Here is a 21,285-nt window from a genome sequence, read left to right as displayed (position 1 = left end):
ATCAGTAGTAAAATTTGGTTTAATTATTCCCATCATTGTTATATAAAATCAATTAGATGAACGTTGCCAGCAGGTTTACACTCAAAATGCAAAATATGTCACTATTTGATATTGATACCACATTACAGTTTGCTTCTACTTGAAAGTTTCAAGGAAGTACATTCTTCTAAGTGAAATAAGTGTTTCTTGAGCTACAATTCCCTGAATTCAAAAGCGTAATGTATCAATCTTTATTAATAATAAATCATATTCTAATTAAACAAAAATGATATTTTGATAGGACCCCAGATAATTTTGTGGTTATGAGAGTTTAAAAATAAATTACATTGTTAAATTTAGTCACTCTTCAAGTTTGGAGGCACTATTAACAGCACTCCCCTTCCTTCATTTAATGAACAAATCATTAATCGATTCAGTTAAATTAAAGATTGCGTGTCTGCTATAGGCAAATGCTTTCCAAGGCACTGGAGAAGCAACGGCAAACAAGCTCCCATCTTCCCTGCACCCTTGCAGTTTACAGAATAGCAGTTGGTGGCTCAAGGATCCATAAAGCGTATTTTTATAGCTATATACATATAAAAAAGTTAATGCCTAGGAAGAATTAAAAGGTCATAAATTAATGTTTCTACAAATATCTACTGAAACATTTCTTCGGGCACTATGCCTTAATTGTATTAGCTTCAGATGTGTCACTTCTGATTAAGATTTATTTCTAAATGTAATAACGCACCTCTGGCTCTTAGTGTAAAACTGGAGTTCAAACAAACGATTAAAGCTGATGGGAAGCAAGACATTGGTTAAGGAATTATCTAATTGGATTTTCTCTGGTCACTGAGCCACACCAATCAGGGCAAGAATTACTTTATTCCTATTAGTATATTTCAGTTTAAATGTACAATGCAGTTTCCGAGAATTATTTTAAAGAAAATAATTCATTAAAATAATTTAAACTGAATTTTTGAATGTAGAAAAGAAAAGCTTCTGCAAAAGTTATTGATGTAAAATGATTTTTGAAGCCAACCAAACAACTAATTTCTATTTTCGTTGGAGAGCCAAAAGGAATAACCAGTAGAAAAACTTGCAATTACACAATAGGAAATTTTATCTGCAGTCAAGATTTTCCTTGGGAATCGTAAATAAGCTCTGATTCAAACTTGTTTTCACCCGTTTCTCTCTTTGCCTTCGGTTGCAAAACCAAACTCGTACTACTTCTTTCTCGAGATTCAGTTCTTCAGCCATCCTCATGATCTCTTGAGAGGAGGGTTTACTCTGCTCTCCAAAGTGTCTCTCCAGCGCCCCTTTTGCCGCGATACTGGGAGATGGGGTTGGGGCAGCAGGTGGGGGTAGAAAGGGTGATATTAAGTGTTTGGCAGATCAGAATTAAGTTAGGTTGAATTTCCTAAATATTAACATAAAAACAAAACTTAAAGACTCTGAAAACACTTTTAAAACTCTTCAAAAAAGATAGATGTATGACTTGTCATACTTTTAGATGCTTGTCTTATTCAGGGCACCATTTATTCCCGGAGTCACAGGAAGAAAGGAGAGGAACCCAGACTTTCTATGTTTATCCCACTTTGCACCACAAGAGGGCACTGACTTGCTGAGAAGGAAGGAGCACTTTGCTAGGGCATTTCTGCAAGTTCCCCAGAAATCATTTAAGTTGTTTACCATACAATAGATGAAATGTTCAGTGAACAACCAACCAGCCAAAACAAAACCTATATGTTAGCATTTCCTCTGTGAGCCTCACAGGCATTACAAAAAGATCAAACAACAAATCTTTCTGTTTTAAATTGCAACAAGTTGCCTTTGACTTGAAAATAACTAAAATACTGATTACTAGTTTCGTTAGTTTTAATAACACAGATACCAAATTGCCAGAGCAAGACTTATATCTAACCCTTCAGCAGAAACAGTCACTATTTTTTACAAGTGATTGTTCAGATTTTATTTTATCCAAAACTTGTGGAGCAAAAGTGTTTCTGAATCAAACAATACAAACTCTTCCAACAATTGCTTAAAATTACTAGCTCTCTGCTTTTCACTATTAAAGTATTAAAATATGCTTTTTCACATACCTTGTTTTTATTCAGCTGACTATATTGACCTTACATTTATATGTTATGCTGCACATATTTATGCTAAAAAATGATTTCCATTTGTAAAATATCCTTTTCTTCCTCCAGTAACATTTAATGTCTCCCGAGCATACCTTATCGTTGTTCTGCGTTTCCTTTTCCTCTCATTGACTCCCACTTTTTCACTGTATAAAGCTGTAACAGGGAAAAGAGGGACAATTACAGAAACCAAGTAGGGTAAAAAAAACCCCTCAGATTTGGATTTGGATTTCAAATGTTCCTTACAAAGCAATGCAAAATAAAATCACCAGACATTTTTGTTTTCATTTTTTGCAACCGATGTTGTTTCATATTACAAGCCCTAGATAAAAATGCAGACAATTGTAATTCAACAACAAAATAATTTAAAAATGTTAATACAGAAATAAATATTAACTTTTCAAAGACAATTGTGTATAAATCATATCGCTACTCTGCTTTTGTTCCCTCTCTTGCTCTAAATGCTCCCAAACCTTGCTCTTTATCCAGCCTTGACACATTAGTGTGAGTAGATAATTCTATCACATTAAATTGCACATTTTGGCAATTGCTTATGCTAGTCACTTGGAAGACTACTGTGAGCAAATGCCCTGGTCAGGCTAGTACAACGTCATAAAAATGATCGCATGTACAATCACTACAATATAGAACAGAGGCAAAGAAAATCTGAATGTGTTAAAAATTCATTTCACCGTTTCACACCTATGCCACACTGTTTTAGAAAGCCCTCCTCATACAGCTTATTCTTCCACTATTTACCTTCTCCGTAAATTTATCTCTATACTTGCATTAGCTTTCCTTTCACTGTGATGAAACAAGACAATTATTTTTTTTTATCTTAAAGAAAAACTAAACTAAATCTCAAACCTCTCACTTTATTGTTAATCCCACCAGTAGAAGCTACTGTTTTAGGTTAAAATGTCACAGAGCCTTCAGAGATAGAGCTTCAGTACCTCCCACTTGCTCCGCCTCCTCCAGCCATTTGGATAATATTGCTTTCAGTTTGCATGCATTTTTGAAGCTGAGCTGCAGGTTTTCAAATCGGCAGATAGTTGTTTGACTGAACTCGGAGCCATGCACAGCTGCCAGGGCCTCCCCAACATTTGTTTGGGTGTATCCTGTGGAAAGACAGTAAAGACCATTCGCTGCAGCTTTCACGAAGCATTGATTTCGGTCCAGTATTTATAAGGATAAACGTGTATCTTTCTTTGTTCAATACCGCTTTTAAACATATATTTGTTGGCAATTTAGAATTGGCAATTTTGTAAGGTTCAGTGTAAAATTGTCCAGTACTTCAAAAAATATTCCTTCCAGTTAATTATTTTTCTACAAGTCAAAATAATTCATATGGGAACTTCTGCCATTCTTAGTATTTAGTCAAATTGTATAGATGTATCATCAGATACTTAAAAATTCTTGCACTCTTTGTTACTATTATTAAATATCTGATGACATATGCTTAAATCTAAAGTATATTTAATATGCATAACATATATGGTGCTATATCATAAATGTTTTTATCTCAACTGTAAGAGTGAAATGAAAAAAATCAACTACGTTGTTGAAGGGTACCAAATAAAACTCAAAATTATCCTTACTTTCTTTGTTTCCCATGTTTATTATGAGACTTTGATCACCCCCGGTTTTATTTACGCACCCAAGCACGTTTATTACATCATTTGGTAATGCTTCCATCTCCTGGCAAAGATGCTCATTGATTGTCCCGGACATTTTTACAGTACGAGTTGCTAGGAACCATCAATACCAAATTAGAAACATTCACAGCAATGTAAATACCAAGCAGAAAATGAATGTTATAAATTGCTTACTGCTATGTTTATTGCATATGGCAACTACACATTACTTTAGGGCCTACGGCTGTATACCTGTATTCATAAAGGGGTTGCATATGATACTCATCGACAAATGTTATTACCAAATAACTTATGATTCATTCCACAAGTACAGAAGTTCGAACTATCATTTTCAATCTATTAAAAAAATTCACTACTTCATGAATTTAAATCGAGATTAGTTGTTACAGTTATTTTACACTAAAACACCTTTCAGTAGAAAGTGAGCCAAGGCTCTGAAAATAAATCCACAGAAATGAAAGGGGACTGCCCAACACCTGACACAACACTCGAATCTTCACTCAGATGAGAAATCTGAAATGCAGCTACCATGGGATATGACTTTGACCTGTTTGATTTGCAAAGATACAAAAGATTAAGTGCCTATGTTTTCTCGATGACTATTTATTTATTCTATTTGTCGGTTCCTGTTCTAAGTGCTCAGGAGATGTCCTTAAGGAGAAAACAAAAACCAACCAACCAACCAACAACCAGCAAAAAACTCCCACCTCGATGGAGACTGTTTTCTGAGCAGTGGCACAGAGGCATTCCAATGGCAGCAAAATTTGGTACAATGTCTACATGGACACATTTGGCATCTATCAAAATTACAAGTATGTACACTCTGATGAAGCAATTTTGCTTTTAACAGTTTTCCTACACATACGTTTGCATAGTTACAAAATGACACTCATGACGTTTATTATTGTAGCGTTGCTTTTAACACAATAATATTGGAGACCATGTAAATTTATCATCAGTAGGGGAATGGTCAAATAAATTGTAAAGTGGAATATAAGACATCCCTTTTAAAAAAGCTTTCTAAAAATTAATATGGAAAGATCTTCAACATAGTTACATTTTTTTAAAAATCTGCGTGAAGAAATATATGTATTTGCTTATATATGATAATATCTGTAAAAGGTTACACAAGAAACTACCATTGACTAATAGGAAAGACAAAGCAGAAGGAATACATTTTATTTATATTCTTTTATGTTTTTAAATAATATGAATGTATCATCTCTTCAAAAGTTCAACTAAAATATAGAGAAAATGAGGCACCTTTAAACGAATTTTGAGGTGGTTAAGTTGAAAATGAGTGCCATTAACTTAAAATCTCTGTACTGAGGGCATTAACAATTTACAAGGAAATAGAGGTTTGCCTTGGAGTGTCACACGTGGACAAACTTAGATCCACAGTAGAGATGGAGGCTGAGAACTGTCTTGGGCTTTTGAGCAGAGTGAAAGATTGAACCGTACTACAGTAAGGACCTGCAGACCAAGTGGTGTGGCCCACTGCTCTTAAAAAGCACATACCTAACTTGATTCTTCTCACTTTAAAGTCATTGGCAAACTTTTCAAGTTCTCGAATTTCCGGAGAATCCATGTCTATGGGCTCTTCGACCAATTTACTCTTCCGCCTGAGTTCCTGCTTGAAATCAGCGGTTGTGGGGTCCTCTGCCAGGAGGGGCTGGTGCACAGCAGGAAAGCCGTGGCTCAGGGTGTGGTCAGGAAACTTATAGAGACAAGGGGTTAAGCTGCCTGTGAATAAAGGAAAGAAAAGGGACATTGTAGTGACCCCCATTTCTATACAAGCAAGGGTTTTTCCCCGTTACAGCCCATTCTTTTGCTGTAGCCAGTCTCAGCTCTAAAAGGTGAGCTGATAATCAGTCTTCTGAAGAAATATGAGTAGCTTAGTATAAATGTGATTATTTATTTCCCACCTTCCCTAGGGAAGTGAAAACTAAGATAATGCCAAAGGAATTGCAAATGATTAAAATAAGCAATAGAAATAAGCAAATTCTCTCAGAAGTGTAAGTTTTCCATCATTTTCTCTTAAAGTTGCCCATTTCTAGGAATCTGAGGTTCAACTCTAAGCAGAATGTATGTTTTTTAAAGTTTAATCTTTATTGTACTTTTTTCATTACCATTTAGTCCCCTATAACCACCTCCCCTCAGCAATCACCACACTGTCGTCCACGTCCATGAGTCCTTTTTCTTTTTTGCTCAATCCCTCCATTCCCTAAGCCACACACCCACCAGCTCTCATCTGCTCTCCATCTGTGAGTCTGTCTCTCTTTTGCTTGTTAGTTGAGTTTGCTAATCAGATTGTATATTTTGATTTCCATTTTCTTAATTCATTGAATACATATCTGTGATATTTTTTAAAATCAAGTCACATAGTTAAGTGCTATACTGGAAAATTTTCTAAAGATCAGAAAATTGATTTTTACAGTATTTAGAAGCCTGACTTTTATCAATAAATCCTTAACTTCAAAGGAAAATAATCATGTCTTAAAAATTTAATATAGGCAGAGAAAAAGAATGATAAGAACATAAAGTAATCAATATAATTTAAATATATTTGAGGAGTGAATAGATAGGAACAAAAAGTAATTTTTAAAGTTCTATTAAAAAATCAACAAGATTTTTTGAAAAGTCTTCACTATAATAAAATCGTTTTGATAATTTTTAAAATATGCACACAGAATTTTAATGAAATTTGTTATACTAGCCTACTGGTAAGGCCTGAACCCAGGCAAACATGGGACTCTTGTCCCAGATTCCTGCAAGAACTGGCCCCAAGGGGTCCTCACAGACCTGCTGTCTCTTAGAGGACAGGCACAAAGATAGACACCCCGGTCTTGATGCACTTGACTGAGCTGTCTCTTCCCAGGTGGAGAAATCACAGACAATTGCTCTGTGGGTGGGACACCCAGCAGGCACCACCTGAGTACAATGCCTGTAGACTTGTATATAAGTCCTTTAATATTTGTTAAGATGCTGGTGTACAATTGCTGTGTTTGTGTAAACACATTGTGTTCCTAGTTCATGCCATGAATGATGCTATAAAGGGAAAAGAAGTAGCAAGGAAGAGTGCAATTCTAGATATGATGGGTGATCACCTATGAATAATAAGACACTGTGTTGACTGAGTGGTTTAAAAAATAAAGCATGGAGGGTGGGACGGGATGGGAGTAATAGACAGAAAACTGTACTTGAAAAATAATTAAATTTAAAAAATAATAAAAAATAAAATATCTAAGAAATTGTTAATTGCTTCCAAACTTCATTCTTTATTAGTAGAGAAGAGTCTATCTCATTTGGGGAGAATGGGTGAGAGATAATAGAGTCAAATTCCCAAACATTTTGTGTTCTTCATTAGTCCATTACATTTTAATTGGTAGAGAGTTCACTTCAATTTATGTTAAACGACACATCTATCCAAGACATTTTGATATAAATTAAATATTTAGCAATCAATCATTTGTGTTATGAATATAAGTAAATATTTAAACTAAAAATAAATTACTGCAGAATATATACAATAATCATCTTGGAAATGTTGAAAATATACATCAAATTTATGCTACTTATAATGTCTTCATAAATATATTCACGAATCAAAGACATGACTAATAATGTATTTTGTCAAAATATATAGATCTTACATTAATCTATCAATGTATAATGAGTAAAGAATACTGTAAGTCAACAAATTGTTGGCTTGTTTATGAAGAATGTAATTATAAAGCGCACCCCTACCCAGTAAACTATATTTCTTTTCTGAAGCAAAGTAAACACACAAGTAAAAGATTAAACAAAGAGCATAAAATCAATCAGGCTGTTTCACCAGGATTAAAAATACTTGAAAGAAACCATTCATGCTTAGAAAATTTCATATTACTTTTACAAAGCAAAATTATTAGGTTTTACTTTTCAAAAAGTCAGTTAGTCCTCTAATTAATGCTTTAGTGGATGTTAAGCTGATCAGACCAGATAAAAATTGTAAGAGCAAATGTATCAATGTTGAATTTATTACATCGTTTATTTTTGAAAATGCTTATTAATTTGGGGGTTCATTTTTAGCTTTCTATTAGTTTTAGATTTTTGCTAGTTGAAGTAAAAGAAAAATGAGTACATAAGAAAAGAAAACTGATCACATTTAGTTTAGTATCTACTTAACATTTAACTCAAGACTTTTTTTTCAATAATCCTTTCAGAGTTGATTCTTATATGGAAAACAATCTTCTGTCATCTTTCAGAAATTTCAAATGCAATATAATACACTGAATGATAAATTACTCTGAAACCCAGTCAAAGCAGAGACAAAAAAATCAGGCCACTGTATTTTAAGGTATTTTTCAGTGGTACCCAACTTCTTTGGTACCACGGACCTATTTCATGGAAGTTGGATGTGGGGCCGGCAGGGAGCTGGGGCTCAGGTGAGCTTCACTCCCCCACTGTGGGTGAGGGTTTGTGGGGAGGACAGGAGGCAGAGCTCAGGTGAGCTTTGCTTGTTGCCAGGCTCAGAACAGTTGGGACAGCACCGGCCCACCAACCCAGCCCTGGTGGGGGCGGGGGGGGTGCCCCTGCTGCAGATAACTCATTTAACCTATGTCAAATTATGTTTATTTTACATAGGTAATTTTTGTATATCTTTTACATGAGATGCCCTGAGACCTGAATATTTTAGCAATCTTGATTATTCGGTTTTTGTTGCTGATCTTTGTCACACACTGCTATAATTTTTCTGTGGCACTTTGTGCTATTTTTGTATCCTTATATAAACAAATGATGAAGGAAGAATATGATTTTTATCACAATATAAAATGTAGAAAACTTAAGTAAAAAAAAGTTAAATAACTTTCCCTGGGTGCCACAATGAATTACTGTACATTTGAAACTATAACTGAAGTCCAATGAACATTGCAATAAACTACATCAAAGTAATCACTTCATCTATACTTGGGTAAATTAAATTCTTTCTTATAAAAACTTCTGCAGCTTAAACATACTGGGCTACATTAAAATAAATACTTTCGGACAAAAAATACTATAATTATTTATTAAAATATTAGAAGCGGGTATCTCTAGTTTCAGAAAAACATTATTTTATATATTATAAATGCTCTGAGAAAATAGACATTTAGAAAATAAATTTGATGATGAGTCTGTGAAAAGGGCATAGGAAGCACCATACTCAGAGGCTGGGCACCCAGAATGAAAAGGGAAACACATGTGATATGTCTTTATTTTTCATTAAGTGAACATTTCCACGACTATACACAGGGACACAGTTTTTCTGGAACTAACCCTAAGCAGAAATTTATAATGAGTCATGAGCACAGCCCCCAACACTGCAGTTTCTATCATCTGATCCAGTATTTGGGGGAGACTGGAGGGAGATTGGTATGGCGTATTTGGCAAGATATTTTTAAAATCTCTCTAAAGCCTGAATTAGTGGAAAAGGGAAAAAGAGAGAAGACGAAAGACGCCGTGACTCATGTGCAGCAGCGAGTCACACATTCAGCTTCCCAAACGTCAGTAAAGCAAAGTTTTCTGTAAGTCCAGGCAAGTGCTCACCTAAACAGCTTGGAAATGCCTGCATCTTCTTCAGCCCAAAGTGTATTTTCACATTGCAAATGAATCCCCTACAGCCTCACTGGGTTGCTCTCTATGTATTTCTGTGTGGTGGAGGTGGAAGGACACAGGTGAATCTTTGAAGCAGGCAATGGGGAGGCAGAGGTCTGGCCTACCTTGCAGGGCTCTGGCTCAATGGGCCATGGGGTGGGGCAAATTGCAGTTCTGAGGCATGTGACTCTGACACTTGTTAACTAACTGACAATGTCTCTGAGGTAATGGCTTTGAAGCCTTAAAAGAACAAACAGGTGAAGTAAAGAGACAAAGCAAAATACTGCACCTTCCTGTAGACATACCCAGGAATATGCATTTAAATATTTCTATTTATTTTCTCTTTTTTCCTCATGAATGACAATGTGAAGAAAGTCATAAATTTGAATTATGATCCTTTCTCTTTCCTGTACTGGTGAATCCTTTTCATATACAACAGGGGTCCTCTGCCTGGTTTTGTAAGTTAGCTTTATTTAAAACCAGCTTTATTTAAAATCTGCCTGGTTTTGTAAGTTAGCTTTATTTAAAACCACCCATGCCCATTTGTTTATTGCTTATGGCTGCTCTCCTGCTATGATCACCAAGTTGAGTCTACAGTCACCAAGCTGAGTAGTTGAGACAGAGACTAGTTGAAAAACAGGAAAAATACATTAGGTCGCAGCTACTGAGAGGCCCTTCATGATTCGGAGGAAAAAGATCTTCAGAATTTAAAAAAAAAGAAAGAAAATTCGAGAATGAAGAGATGGACTTCAAAATAGGCTATTTCTCTCTGCCAAGTATCAAACTGATTTCTATTGCCTTTTGCATTAGTCCACTTGAAGTGGGCACTTTCAGCCATAGCAATTTTTTCTCTTATATCTACTTCTCATTAAAAAATGGACATTCATCTTCTTGGTTGATTTTCAAACCTCAGCTATTTGGCTTTTCTCTTAAAATTAGTTCTTAAACAAGGACTGTCACCCTAGGTCTTGGTTTGGCCGACATGTAATATAATCCGGCTGGGTTAAACACTCATTACCACGTAGCTGATTTGCTCGGTTCCCGTAGGCAGTGGGCAGGCAGGGTGGACGGCCCACTGAGCTTGTTTCCTAACTTTCACCCAGCATAGGAAACTGGCAAACAGAAACAATCTCAGGTACTCAAAAATCGAAGTTTTGAGGGTGTTTGCTGTTATTTTGTTTTGTTTTGTGATTAACTAGAAGAGATTTTGAATAGCATTTATAATTCACTGGGCGCTTTTATCTACACTGTAGGATGTTGAATTATCTAAATTCTCAGAAGAGACAGAAGAAGGAATTTAGCTGCAAGTGTATCTAATGAGAAGATCAAAGGAGAAAGATGGGTTGAGCTGCTAAAACTGAGCCACAACTCAACTCTGATAAAGTTGAGGTACCCATACAACCTAAATACGAAGAGATTGGAACTCAGAGATGTTACACGACTTCAACACCGTTCATAATTGTTTCATAGTGCAGCTAATTCATTGCTCCCAATTAGTTCATCTCTTTGGTAGGCCCACACTTGGATCATGAGGTACAGCAAATTAACCCGTAATTAAAGTCTGTCCTACTAACTTTAACAAAATATTAGCTATAGCTTTTCTTTTTCTGTGGGTTATTAATGTAATGAAATGCTGAAACTCAATGTAAGCATCAGAGTGTGGGTAATAAGATAAGCACATTAGCAGGTGACAGGTAAGGTGGGGAGGGTACAGGGTGGAGGGATTGAGCAAAAAAGGACAAAGGACTCACGGACATGGACAACAGTGTGGTGATTGCAGAGGGGAAGGGACATAAGGGGACTAAATGGTAATAAAAATACAATAAAATTTATTTTAAAATATATAGCAATTTTACTTCCTTTGAAACGTAGCCTTTTCTGTAGCTTCACTTTTATATGGAGTATGTGGCAGTGACCCTGTCTTTGTTCCTGATGATAAGAAACGTCTGTGGATTGTGTAATTTGATGAATGTCTTAAGACTACTCAGAAAATTCAAATGACAAAACTAGGTTTCCCTCCTGTATTTTATACCTTTGCAATCTTGCTTCTGAATCCCTGTGTTTTATAACTCAATTTGTGCAGCTTCTCTGGGGATGAAGGCAGGAGAGCTCAGATCCTCCGAGTGAACTCTGCTGTGATACAAATGCTAATACTGAATATATGTCAAAATAATGGCATTCTAACAAATTAGAAAGCATATCACATTTTAATGATATCACTCTCAAAAAATAGTTCACATATCATTTATATGCTTGCTATGGTGAGTTTTTCTTTCGGCGACATACTTCATTTTGTGTTACTACAGTGATACCTCCAAATCTTAGGCTAATGCTTTGTTTTTGATGTCACCCAGGCTTTGAATCATTTTAAGGGGCTTTTCCAGGGGTCTCTCTGGATTTGCTGAGCGTCTGCCAGGAAAGTTGGACCCCCACAACCTGGGCTGCCTGAGACTGTTTGCTCTAATCCTGGAAGCTATAGGATGTTAGAATTTCAGGGCAGCCGGGCACTCCCTAGGCCCTCAGCGCTGACCTAGATTGGTGGGAAGGAAGGTGGTAGCAAAAACCATCCTAAAATATTTGGTCTGTGGCTCGTTTGATCTTTGGGCTAACCTAAACCTGTTGCTGCCTGTTGCTGGGTTTCGAGGGTGCGTTAGGTTGCACATGGCTCCAGGGGAATCACTGTGAATGAAAAGCAAGGCCTCTCCTCCAGAAGAGCAGGGTGTAGCCCCGTGCTTGTCGTTTTCTGTCTTCATAATCAAAGGGTGATGGAGGCCACCAAAAGTGTTCTACCTGCACCTCTGGTGGCTAAACGTGTATCATTCTACTATTTTATAATGAAAATAGTTCTTCATCAGTGAGGGGTGTTCTCATTAACCATGAATACTGATTAACTACTAAGTGTCTGAATCATACATTATCAGTTTTCAAAGGGGAAGAAAAAGATATGGCTTTTCTTATTTCCTAATCATTAAAAAGAAGCATTAGAATGTATAGGTAATTGTTAAGAACATGAGTCTTCATTTTCCATAAAGGTGATGATACTAGTTTATTCAGAACACTGCTTTCACAGAATGTAAGAGAAGATAATTAGTTCTGGAATATTATATTTTAAAACTTTCAATGTTTTACTTGGCTATAAACAGAGAAATTTTGAGAAATTAAAGATTGGTAAATTAAATTATTTGCTTAATTTTTTCCAAATCTATAGGCATAAATCTATGTTTGACTTTTTCATTACTTATTCTGGATAACAGCACACAAGCAAAAATGTTCCTAGTATGCGATTCCTTTACCTGAAGTTCCCCTCTCAGCGTGACACAATGCGTGCACGCGCGCACACACACACACACACACACGCACACATGCACAAGCACTTGTATTCTCACACAGAGCCTGAGAACTTATTGTCACCCATAATATTTCTCTCCCTGAAGTTGTAAATATAAAAGATTAAAATTATCTAAAAAATTGAGGCTTAACAAAATTTAAACCGTTGAAATATTAAACCATTAAAATATTTTCTGTGGTCTTTAAAATTAAGTCCTGGGTTTTGCGATGAATGGATCCCTTTGGTCATATTTTTCTCTTCCTTAAGAAATATGCTGGCAGTGCCCCATATGAGCACCAGTAAATAAGTAGTCTTGATCTAGTGATGATTTATTTATCCAGAAAAAAATCTATGCAAATTTCTGATCAAGACTCTCTCAAACCCAGGAAATTCATTTAAATTTCCCCAAACCCAGTTTCATATGTAAAGACAATTTTTCTTACCTGCCATCACTCCATAGGTTGATGGTTGGTTTCCATAATGACAGGAAGGAACAGAATAATGAAGTCCGGTTGCTGTGTTTCCCAACATTGTCACCGAGAAATACGTACGCAAACATTTAGAAGTTTGGATCAAAGACAAAACAGACGGGACTGGTAAGAAAATGTATGAGGATTGAAGACACTTTCGTTTCATTTCAAAAATACACATTTATGTGATTCTTAAATTTACATGCAATTGTTTGTTCTCATTTGGAGGAGCTTCTCTGAGTAAGTTAAAACTAGTGGTTAAGTTTATCTCCACTAATGAGCCCGTACGTAAATCATCAAAGTGGAGCATAGCCTTCACCAATTGTCCCATGCACTGTGAGGTGATGACTAGCCAGTTTGGACCTTGGTTGATTGAGAACTGCAGAATTCTTGTAGGTTCCATTCAATATAGACATTGCAACAAACTGAGTAGAGGAATAGTCTCTTAAAATCCTTATATAACATGGTATTATAAAGTGGTCTTTCTCTGGAAGAATGAATACAGAAATTGACTCTTGAACCATCTTTACTTTTGCTTAGTCTCCTAACAAATTTCTTCCATCAAAGAGGAAATGGCAGACCAACTAGGCTCCTCACAAAAATCCCTCTAAATTTGGAGGGTTTTGAAAATGCTGTGACAACATATGGTGTGTTTGTGTTGATGATGAAACCTTGAGGTGGTAGGTTTCTGCACGCACCAATCAATTGAAAAATTCTAATGATAAAGCAGGTCAAAGAATAAGTTGATTGCGGAGTGGCAATGTCTATAAAGGTTGAGGAGAGTGTGCAAACACAAACTTGTTCATAGTTAACATGCCTTCTGAAATCAATGTGTATTTAGAAAGCAAATTTAAATTACTAAACATTTTAAAATCAGGCTTTAAACATGAATCACCAAGATGACTAAAAGAATGGACTATTGACAATAAAATCTCTAGCCAATGTTTCTTCATTTATTTAATTTTCTTATTCTCATTCATAACCTGAATATAGTGTTGGCTTTTCATAAATATAATATAATTATATCCTCTTGAACAAATTCAAGAGATATTAAAAAGTAGAGAATTTGAATCCTTTGAAAATGTTGAGATATGATAGTAATTAAAGCCAGGAGATCTCTTCAGAAAGTAAAATGTATTTTCTCTAACTATAGAACAATGTTTAATATTTTAAAATATTTGCATAAATTTTCATTTTATAACTGATGTGTAGAAAAAACTAAAGTCATTTTGCATTATGATTACACATAAAAACCTTGTTACGCAGACAAGATGAAAAAAATTAAATGCTCAATTGTTCTTATTATATCCATTATTTCTAGTTCATTCTTTGGAGAAATGACTATGATTTGATGAAAAAATACAAATACAATATCATTTAAAATATATTTGCCATTTTTATTCATAATTTTTTTTAATTTATAAAATTCAGACACATTTTGTTTCTCTGATTTTGAGAAGATGGATAAAGGATAGGTCAATTTACTAAATATGTTATCTATTTATTTAAAAATACATTTTAAAAATAACTAAATGGGGTTGTTGAGCCTACACTAGTTAAATCATTACTTCAATTCTAAATATTTTCATTCTGAAATAATATTCACACACAGTAAATTAAACAAACAATACAAATTCTCCTCAGCTCTTATTTATAGAAAGTTCTAGTATTAAAAATATACACTTATCTATGGGATAGTTTAAATTTTTATAGCATATATTTTTGGTAAAATATGTTATTATATAGTTTTAAATGTTTGCATGTACTTTCAATATTAGCCTTTAAATTAAGTTAGAAGACTCTTAGGTAAGTAAAAAAAATCTCAACATTAATGACTTTACCAAAGTCTAGCTATATACTCTCTCTATTCTTTAAAATCTAGCTAAAGATTAATGCTGAACTTATATATTTGTAAACTGCCTAATTATAAAAAAAGATAGAGCCTAAATAACTTAAATCGGAATATGAATTCATCAACTAGAATTTTGATTTCTAAATATATGAAATTTATTTCCTACTTCAATTGCTTTCAAAACAAGTGGAAAATGAATATAGTATACTGTTATTTAATGGAAGAAATTTACTTCAATCAATTTAGTCTTTTTATAATTCTACTTCAAACACTTTATTTGTTACTGCATAGTTAAAGAATGAATTATGCTTTTTGCAAAACATATTTAATTGTGTTTAAGACAATATATTTGAATTCTCATTTAATTTTTATTTAGGAAAATTATATGAAAAAAATATTAAAACTTGGTTGGAGGTTGAAGTCTTTCCAGAAAGCAGACTTGAGAAAATTTAACTCAGTTCCTTGGCTATAAATGTTATATATTGCCCCTACTTTTTATTTTTGAGTTTTGAATTATCCTTAAAAGGTAAGTTTATTAAACTTATTTAACTAGTTTATTTTTTAACATGCATTGTTGTTGTTATTGGGAGTCATTTAGTTGTGTTTACCATGAGGTATTTTGGCTGGTTTTAGAATAGTAGCAAATGTTACCTAAAAACCAAATAAATTTATAAGTTAAAGAAGTTACACCTTTAAAACACTAAATTATTTTAGATTATTTCTTTAGTTTTGCTCTTTACCCATAAACTTTTCATTAGAATAATTTTTTGGATTAAAATTAGCCAAATTCGCTGTTTCATTGTGTAAAAAACACATCTTTATAATCAAACCAAAAATAATTTAAATTGCTATACTTGTTAATATTTCTTGAAAAGTTTCTTAGACATTTTGACTTCTTCAATACCCTTTATATTTAACTTAAAATATATTAAGCTGAAGGGGAAAATAAAAGGAACAAAGAGATTCTAAACTAACAAGATTCAAATCTTCTACTACGAAATCCTTAGGCCCAGCCACCGGCAGACTGTTATCAGAGTCACAGTTACCTGTGGACATCACATTGGTAGCATGGTTGGAGACCGGTAGGCACTCGGCGGCAGCGCTGTGATGCATTATCAGTGGCAGAGTTGCAGAAGACTCGGAATTCAGAGGTATAAAGGTATCAGCCGAAGTAAAAGGTTGGCAACTCATTCCCACAAGAGAGTAGAAAAAGGAAGAGAATTGTTGCTCTCAAAATCAGAGTTTTATTATATTACTGTCTCAAAGGGCTGTTTCAAATCTCACTACCTGCATATATACATCAGGAAGGTTCTGAAGCCCCAAGAGGGCGCGTGCTGGCATTTATACTGCAGGGAAATCCCTTTATACATGTTAATCATCTTTTCCCAGGGGTATTGCTTTATCAGTCTCAACTGCCTTCCTTCTAACTCAAACATAATCCACGCGGGAGAGGAAAGCCTGTTATGGGGTATAGATTGAAAGGAAGGGAGAAATCTGAAACTTTTTTGATAACTTCAGTAATTCAGACCTTTCATAAAGAAATCGAAAACTTACAAAAGTGTCCCTCAAAGAAATAAGGCTCCAATAAATTGAAAAGTAAGGGTCTTTTTGTTACTAAAAAGTGACAAATTTATATATGTGAGATTTTTTCTTTTTTCATAATTTTCCATTAAACCTGCAAAATGACAAGAGAACATACTACATAATTTTGAGAAATTATGAATATTTAAGTATTTAAATTTAAATTGACAGTATAGAAGGCTAAATATAAGAATGAATATATAACTACTAATTCAAGCAGTGATACATTTTTGAAAAACAATGAAAACCAGTGTAATTTTTATAATACTATAAATGAGAAAATATTGAATAAAATTACAGTAATCTGTAGAGAAGATGAACATGAGTGATAGTATCTCTTCCTTGATTTCAATTTACTCATTAAAAAATGAATATATAGTAGGCTTTTACTGTATGCAGGTGATATTCTGGGCACTTTCCCTAGTTATGCCATGCAAATCTCACAACACGCACCCGAGTCATGCACGACACCATCCTCTCCACACCGGACCATGCCTGAGCCTCTGCACTGAGCCATTCTGCTCCCAAGCTGGGTGCACTGGGTGCAAACTTCATGTATACAGAATAGATTCACATTATATGAGAATGAAAAAAAGCCCAATATGCTACAAACAATTAATTTGAAGATAAATATCAGCATCAAAACTGTACAATGATCATGGTTTCAGTATATAAATGAATAAATGTGATACTTTTCAAAAAATGTACACTAGGAGTAAGATAGCAAACAGAAGTAACCTGACAAGCATTGATGAATATTACTGACCTAAGGAAGGGCGATGCTTCGTTAGAATTTTTTAACATCTATATTTTGGAGTGTTTCAAGGTAACTTGGAATTGGTTGTTTTGTGCTGATTTAATGTTAATGTTGAGAAGAATGTAGTTTCATAAAACTTAAATGTTTTCTTAATGACCAATTGATATTTTACAAAAAATAAGGTTGCCCCATCATTAACTATGGCTTCAAATATATTTATTTTTAAAATTATCAAATATTCATTTTTTTCATATTTTCAAGCTTTATTAGTCTTCTCCAATGAGAGAAGATTACAGGTAATCAAAAATAATGATCTTACTCTTGCAGAATTCTTACAATTTTTCAGAAGGTCACATATAATAAAAGTACTTTTTCAGTGTATTTAAAACAATTTGCTAATAAAACTAAATAGAAATAAGTTTATTGGGCATTGCATATTTAAAAATTAAGTAAATGATATAGAGAAAAAATAGCACTTGAAAATTTCCCCTAGTAATTTTGATATTATTATTTAGAATCATTGGAATACATTGGTAAAAATATCGGCCAAATGACAGATAATGAAGAGTATCATAAAACCTGCCTGGAATTACTATGCTACCTAAAATTCTAAAATTCCAATCATAGACATTATTTCCTTAATAATGTTTAAATTTTAATTATTTGTATTGTGCAATGGAAACCAGAATGTTATAGTTGGAATTGTGGAAAGCCAGGAATAGAAGTTCCCATTATTATCTTCTCAGAACTACACTCTATTAATTTATCAATTTTTAAATCAACTTTTTATAACAGTTTTAATTTTACATAATATTGAATTGTATAGATCTATTACATTTTAACTATTTCTTTATTGTTGGGAATTTGTATTTTCTCTGCTTTTCACTTTTATAAATAACAATGCAAGTAACATTTTTGTGCAAAATATTTTTATACAATGTTTTTTACCACATAACTATTTTGAATTGTTTTGAATATCCTCTCTTAGGATATATTGTTAGAAGAAGGATTATTGAATTTGTCTTATGATATTTTTAAAGTCCTCAGAACCATTTCCAAATTGCTTCTTTAATTACAAAAGACATTTTTAGAGTAGTTCTAGGTTCAAAATAGAATTAAGCAGAAAGTACAGATAGACCCCACGTGCTCCTTGCTCCCACCCCTGCACGGTCCTCCCCATTGTCAGCATTCCCAGCCAGAACGGCACCTTTGTTATAACTGATGACTGCACTGATACGTCATTGTCACCCCAAGTCCACAGTTTGCTCTTGTACATTCCATGGGTTTTAACAAATGTATAAGGACTGTATCTTGTACATTCTGTGGGTTTTACCAAATGTATAATGGCTGTATCTACCATTGTAATATCCTACAGAATATTTTCACTGTCCTTAAAATTCTGCATTTCATCCATTTGTTGTCTCTTTTTTCTCTTAATCCCTCTGGCACTGATGATCTTTTCACTGTCTCTATAGTGTTGTTTTTTTCAGAATGTTATATACTTAGAAACTTACTGTGTGTAAACTTTTCAGGTTTAATGTTTTCACTTTTATCATGCACTTCAGCTTCTTTGGTATTATTTAATGGCTTGGTAGCTCATTTCTTTGTAGTGCTAAATAATATTCCACTGTCTGGATGTACTGCAGTTTATTTATTCACCCACCTGCCAAAAAACATCTTGTCACTTTTATGTCTTGGTAATTAGGAGTAAGGCTGCTATAAACATCTGTGTTTTGTGTAGGCATAAGTTTTTAAGTTCTTTGGGTAAATAGCAATGTGTGCAATTGCTGAATCACATGGTAAGAGTGTGTTTAGTTTTGTAAGAAACTGCCAAACTGTCTTCCAAAGTGGCTGTACCATTTTGTATTCCCACCAGCAGTGAATGGGAGTTCCTATTGCTCCACATCCTCATCAGCATTTGGTGTTGTCAGCATTTTGGGTTTTTGCCATTCTAATAAGTATGCAATTGTATCTCATTATTGTTTTAATTTGCAAGTGATGCTTAGCCTCTTTTATATGTTATTTGCCATCTCTATTTTATCTTTAGTGAAGTGACTGTTCAGATTGCCCATTTTTAAGTTGGGTTATTAGTTTTCATATCATTGACTTTTAAGAGTCACTGGTATATTTGGGGTAATAATCCATCGTCAGTTATGTCTTCTGCAAATATTTTCTCTAAGTCTCACTGCCCCCACAATTGGCTTGTCTTCCAAATTGTTTTTTCAAAGAATTTGTTCTATTGTTATTTAGTTTCAAATACCAGGAACAATTTGAGCCAAAAATAGAACTCACAGAAAAGGCCAAAACACACGCTGAGACTGAGTAGGGAATGGGAAGCCATTTGCCACATCTCTCTGACTTTCCTACCCTTTTCCCCTGTATTCCTCACTTTTCACACTTTCTACAAAACATCCTGGCTAATTCTCTATCTATACCACTTCACAGATCTCCAAATCACTCCCTAAGCTTACTTTACTGCTTCTTGATCAACATTTATGAGAGAGCCATTCTGATTGGCTATGGCTATTCACTGGCTGTGGCTATTGGTGTGTTCCAACATGGTTCCTGTGCCCACACTTGTAAATGAATTGGTTTGTGTGGAAGCATTCTGACATTTGTAGATGATGAAAAATTGTTATCTGGAAAGACATTCTTAAATGTGATTGACGCTGTTCTACCATTTTACAATAGCACCACAAGAAAAAATTGACATTTTTATTGTATTCTCAATGTCAGTAATAAAATCTAACTACTGATGCTTTATGTTTACTAAGACTATAGCATTTCTTAATTTAATGTCCATTTTTGACTGCTAATATGTTATAGTTCATATCTATATTACCTATTTGTACTCATCCTTTTGTTAATTAACAGATGGTATATTTTGTCTTTTTATTTAAAAACCTTCAGTTTTATTGTCAATTTTTGTTTTTAAGTGTATTAAATATATTAATGTCATGGTTTTTATAATTTTATGATTAAAATTCTTCCAACTTCTTGCTTATAATTTGAATGTATATGGGACATTGACATACAAGGAGGGATCTAAAAAAACCAAAATTTATTTCTAAAAATTTTGTATTTATTCTTATGTCTTTAAATTTAGTCACCTTCAGTATACTCTCCGTTTCATTCAATACACTTATCGAGATGTTTTTTTCACTGATCATAACAAACATGTTTTGAATTCTTTGATTTTAATGCTTTTTAGTGCTTCTGCCATTTTTAGTTTCACCTCTTCCACATCAGCAAAATGTTTCCCTTTGAGGACTTTTTTCATCTACAGAAACAAAGTTGCTTGGGGTGAGATTGACTGAATAGTGAGGGTGGAGCATGGGGGTCGTGCCATATTTTGGTCAAAAACTGCCAAACATGCAGTGCAGTGTGCGCAGTTGTGCACCTAATTTACCCATTATAAAATGGGCAAATGCCTTGGAAGAGTCTTCAAAACAATGCATTGAAGATAAATTCCGCCTCTCACAACACCAGCTGGTACTCTGATACAGACAGTTCCCCAGAACACTCACCTGGCTGGGAAGCTGCACTACAAGGGGTCAGCCCTCCAGAAGATAATTCCATTATTTTGGGGGGGGCCCCCTTGTACATAGTATTTTATGTATGCGCTAAATATGTTGATATTTTATTTTGTGTGTTTCTTAATGATTTTAAATTTAAAAAAATGTTCTCTCATTCAGTGTTTTTTTTTCCTTTTGTTATTTTTGAGTCTTAAAATATTCCTCTTGAGAGTTTAAGTTACTACTTTAGAGTTTATTTAAATTGCTTAAATACTAATGAAAATAGTAACAGTTTGAAAACTATCAGATAAATAAAAAGAAAGTCCACTTAAATTTAAGGTAATAAAAGAAAATAAAAGAAGTCTTACTCAGGAATACTTATTAGTTTGGT

General features: G+C 34.1%; 1 protein-coding gene across 2 annotated transcripts; it reads right to left on the bottom strand.

Annotated features, from left to right (window-relative positions):
- Positions 1–1,101: 1,101 nt before the first annotated feature.
- Positions 1,102–16,232, bottom strand: POU1F1 (POU class 1 homeobox 1). 2 transcript variants are annotated; one of them, XM_037058845.1, is made up of 6 exons: positions 16,088–16,232; positions 13,163–13,312; positions 5,294–5,518; positions 3,074–3,238; positions 2,216–2,276; positions 1,102–1,312 (listed from the first exon to the last, which is right to left on the bottom strand). In XM_037058845.1, the coding sequence occupies exons 1-6, from the start codon at positions 16,230–16,232 to the stop codon at positions 1,102–1,104; spliced, it is 957 nt and encodes a 318-aa protein (XP_036914740.1). The 2 variants fall into 2 exon arrangements, with proteins under 2 accessions (XP_036914740.1, XP_036914742.1); XM_037058847.1 differs by having other exon boundaries at positions 13,163–13,234.
- Positions 16,233–21,285: the final 5,053 nt, after the last annotated feature.

The sequence above is a fragment of the Sturnira hondurensis genome, unplaced genomic scaffold (genome assembly GCF_014824575.4).
Source record: "Sturnira hondurensis isolate 20B ecotype Veracruz unplaced genomic scaffold, ASM1482457v3 Scaffold0010428, whole genome shotgun sequence".
Classification (NCBI taxonomy): domain Eukaryota; kingdom Metazoa; phylum Chordata; class Mammalia; order Chiroptera; family Phyllostomidae; genus Sturnira; species Sturnira hondurensis.
This window is presented reverse-complemented; position numbering and strand designations above follow the sequence as displayed.

Excerpts from the sequence above, each read along its gene's own strand:
- POU1F1 (XM_037058845.1), bottom strand. The coding sequence starts at position 16,232 with ATGAGTTGCCAACCTTTTACTTCGGCTGATACCTTTATACCTCTGAAT. Across the intron at positions 13,313-16,087 it reads TACCAATGTGATGTCCACAG|TCCCGTCTGTTTTGTCTTTG; the intron begins GTAACTGTGACT and ends TTTTCTTACCAG. Across the intron at positions 1,313-2,215 it reads AAACGCAGAACAACGATAAG|TATCGCGGCAAAAGGGGCGC; the intron begins GTATGCTCGGGA and ends CCCATCTCCCAG.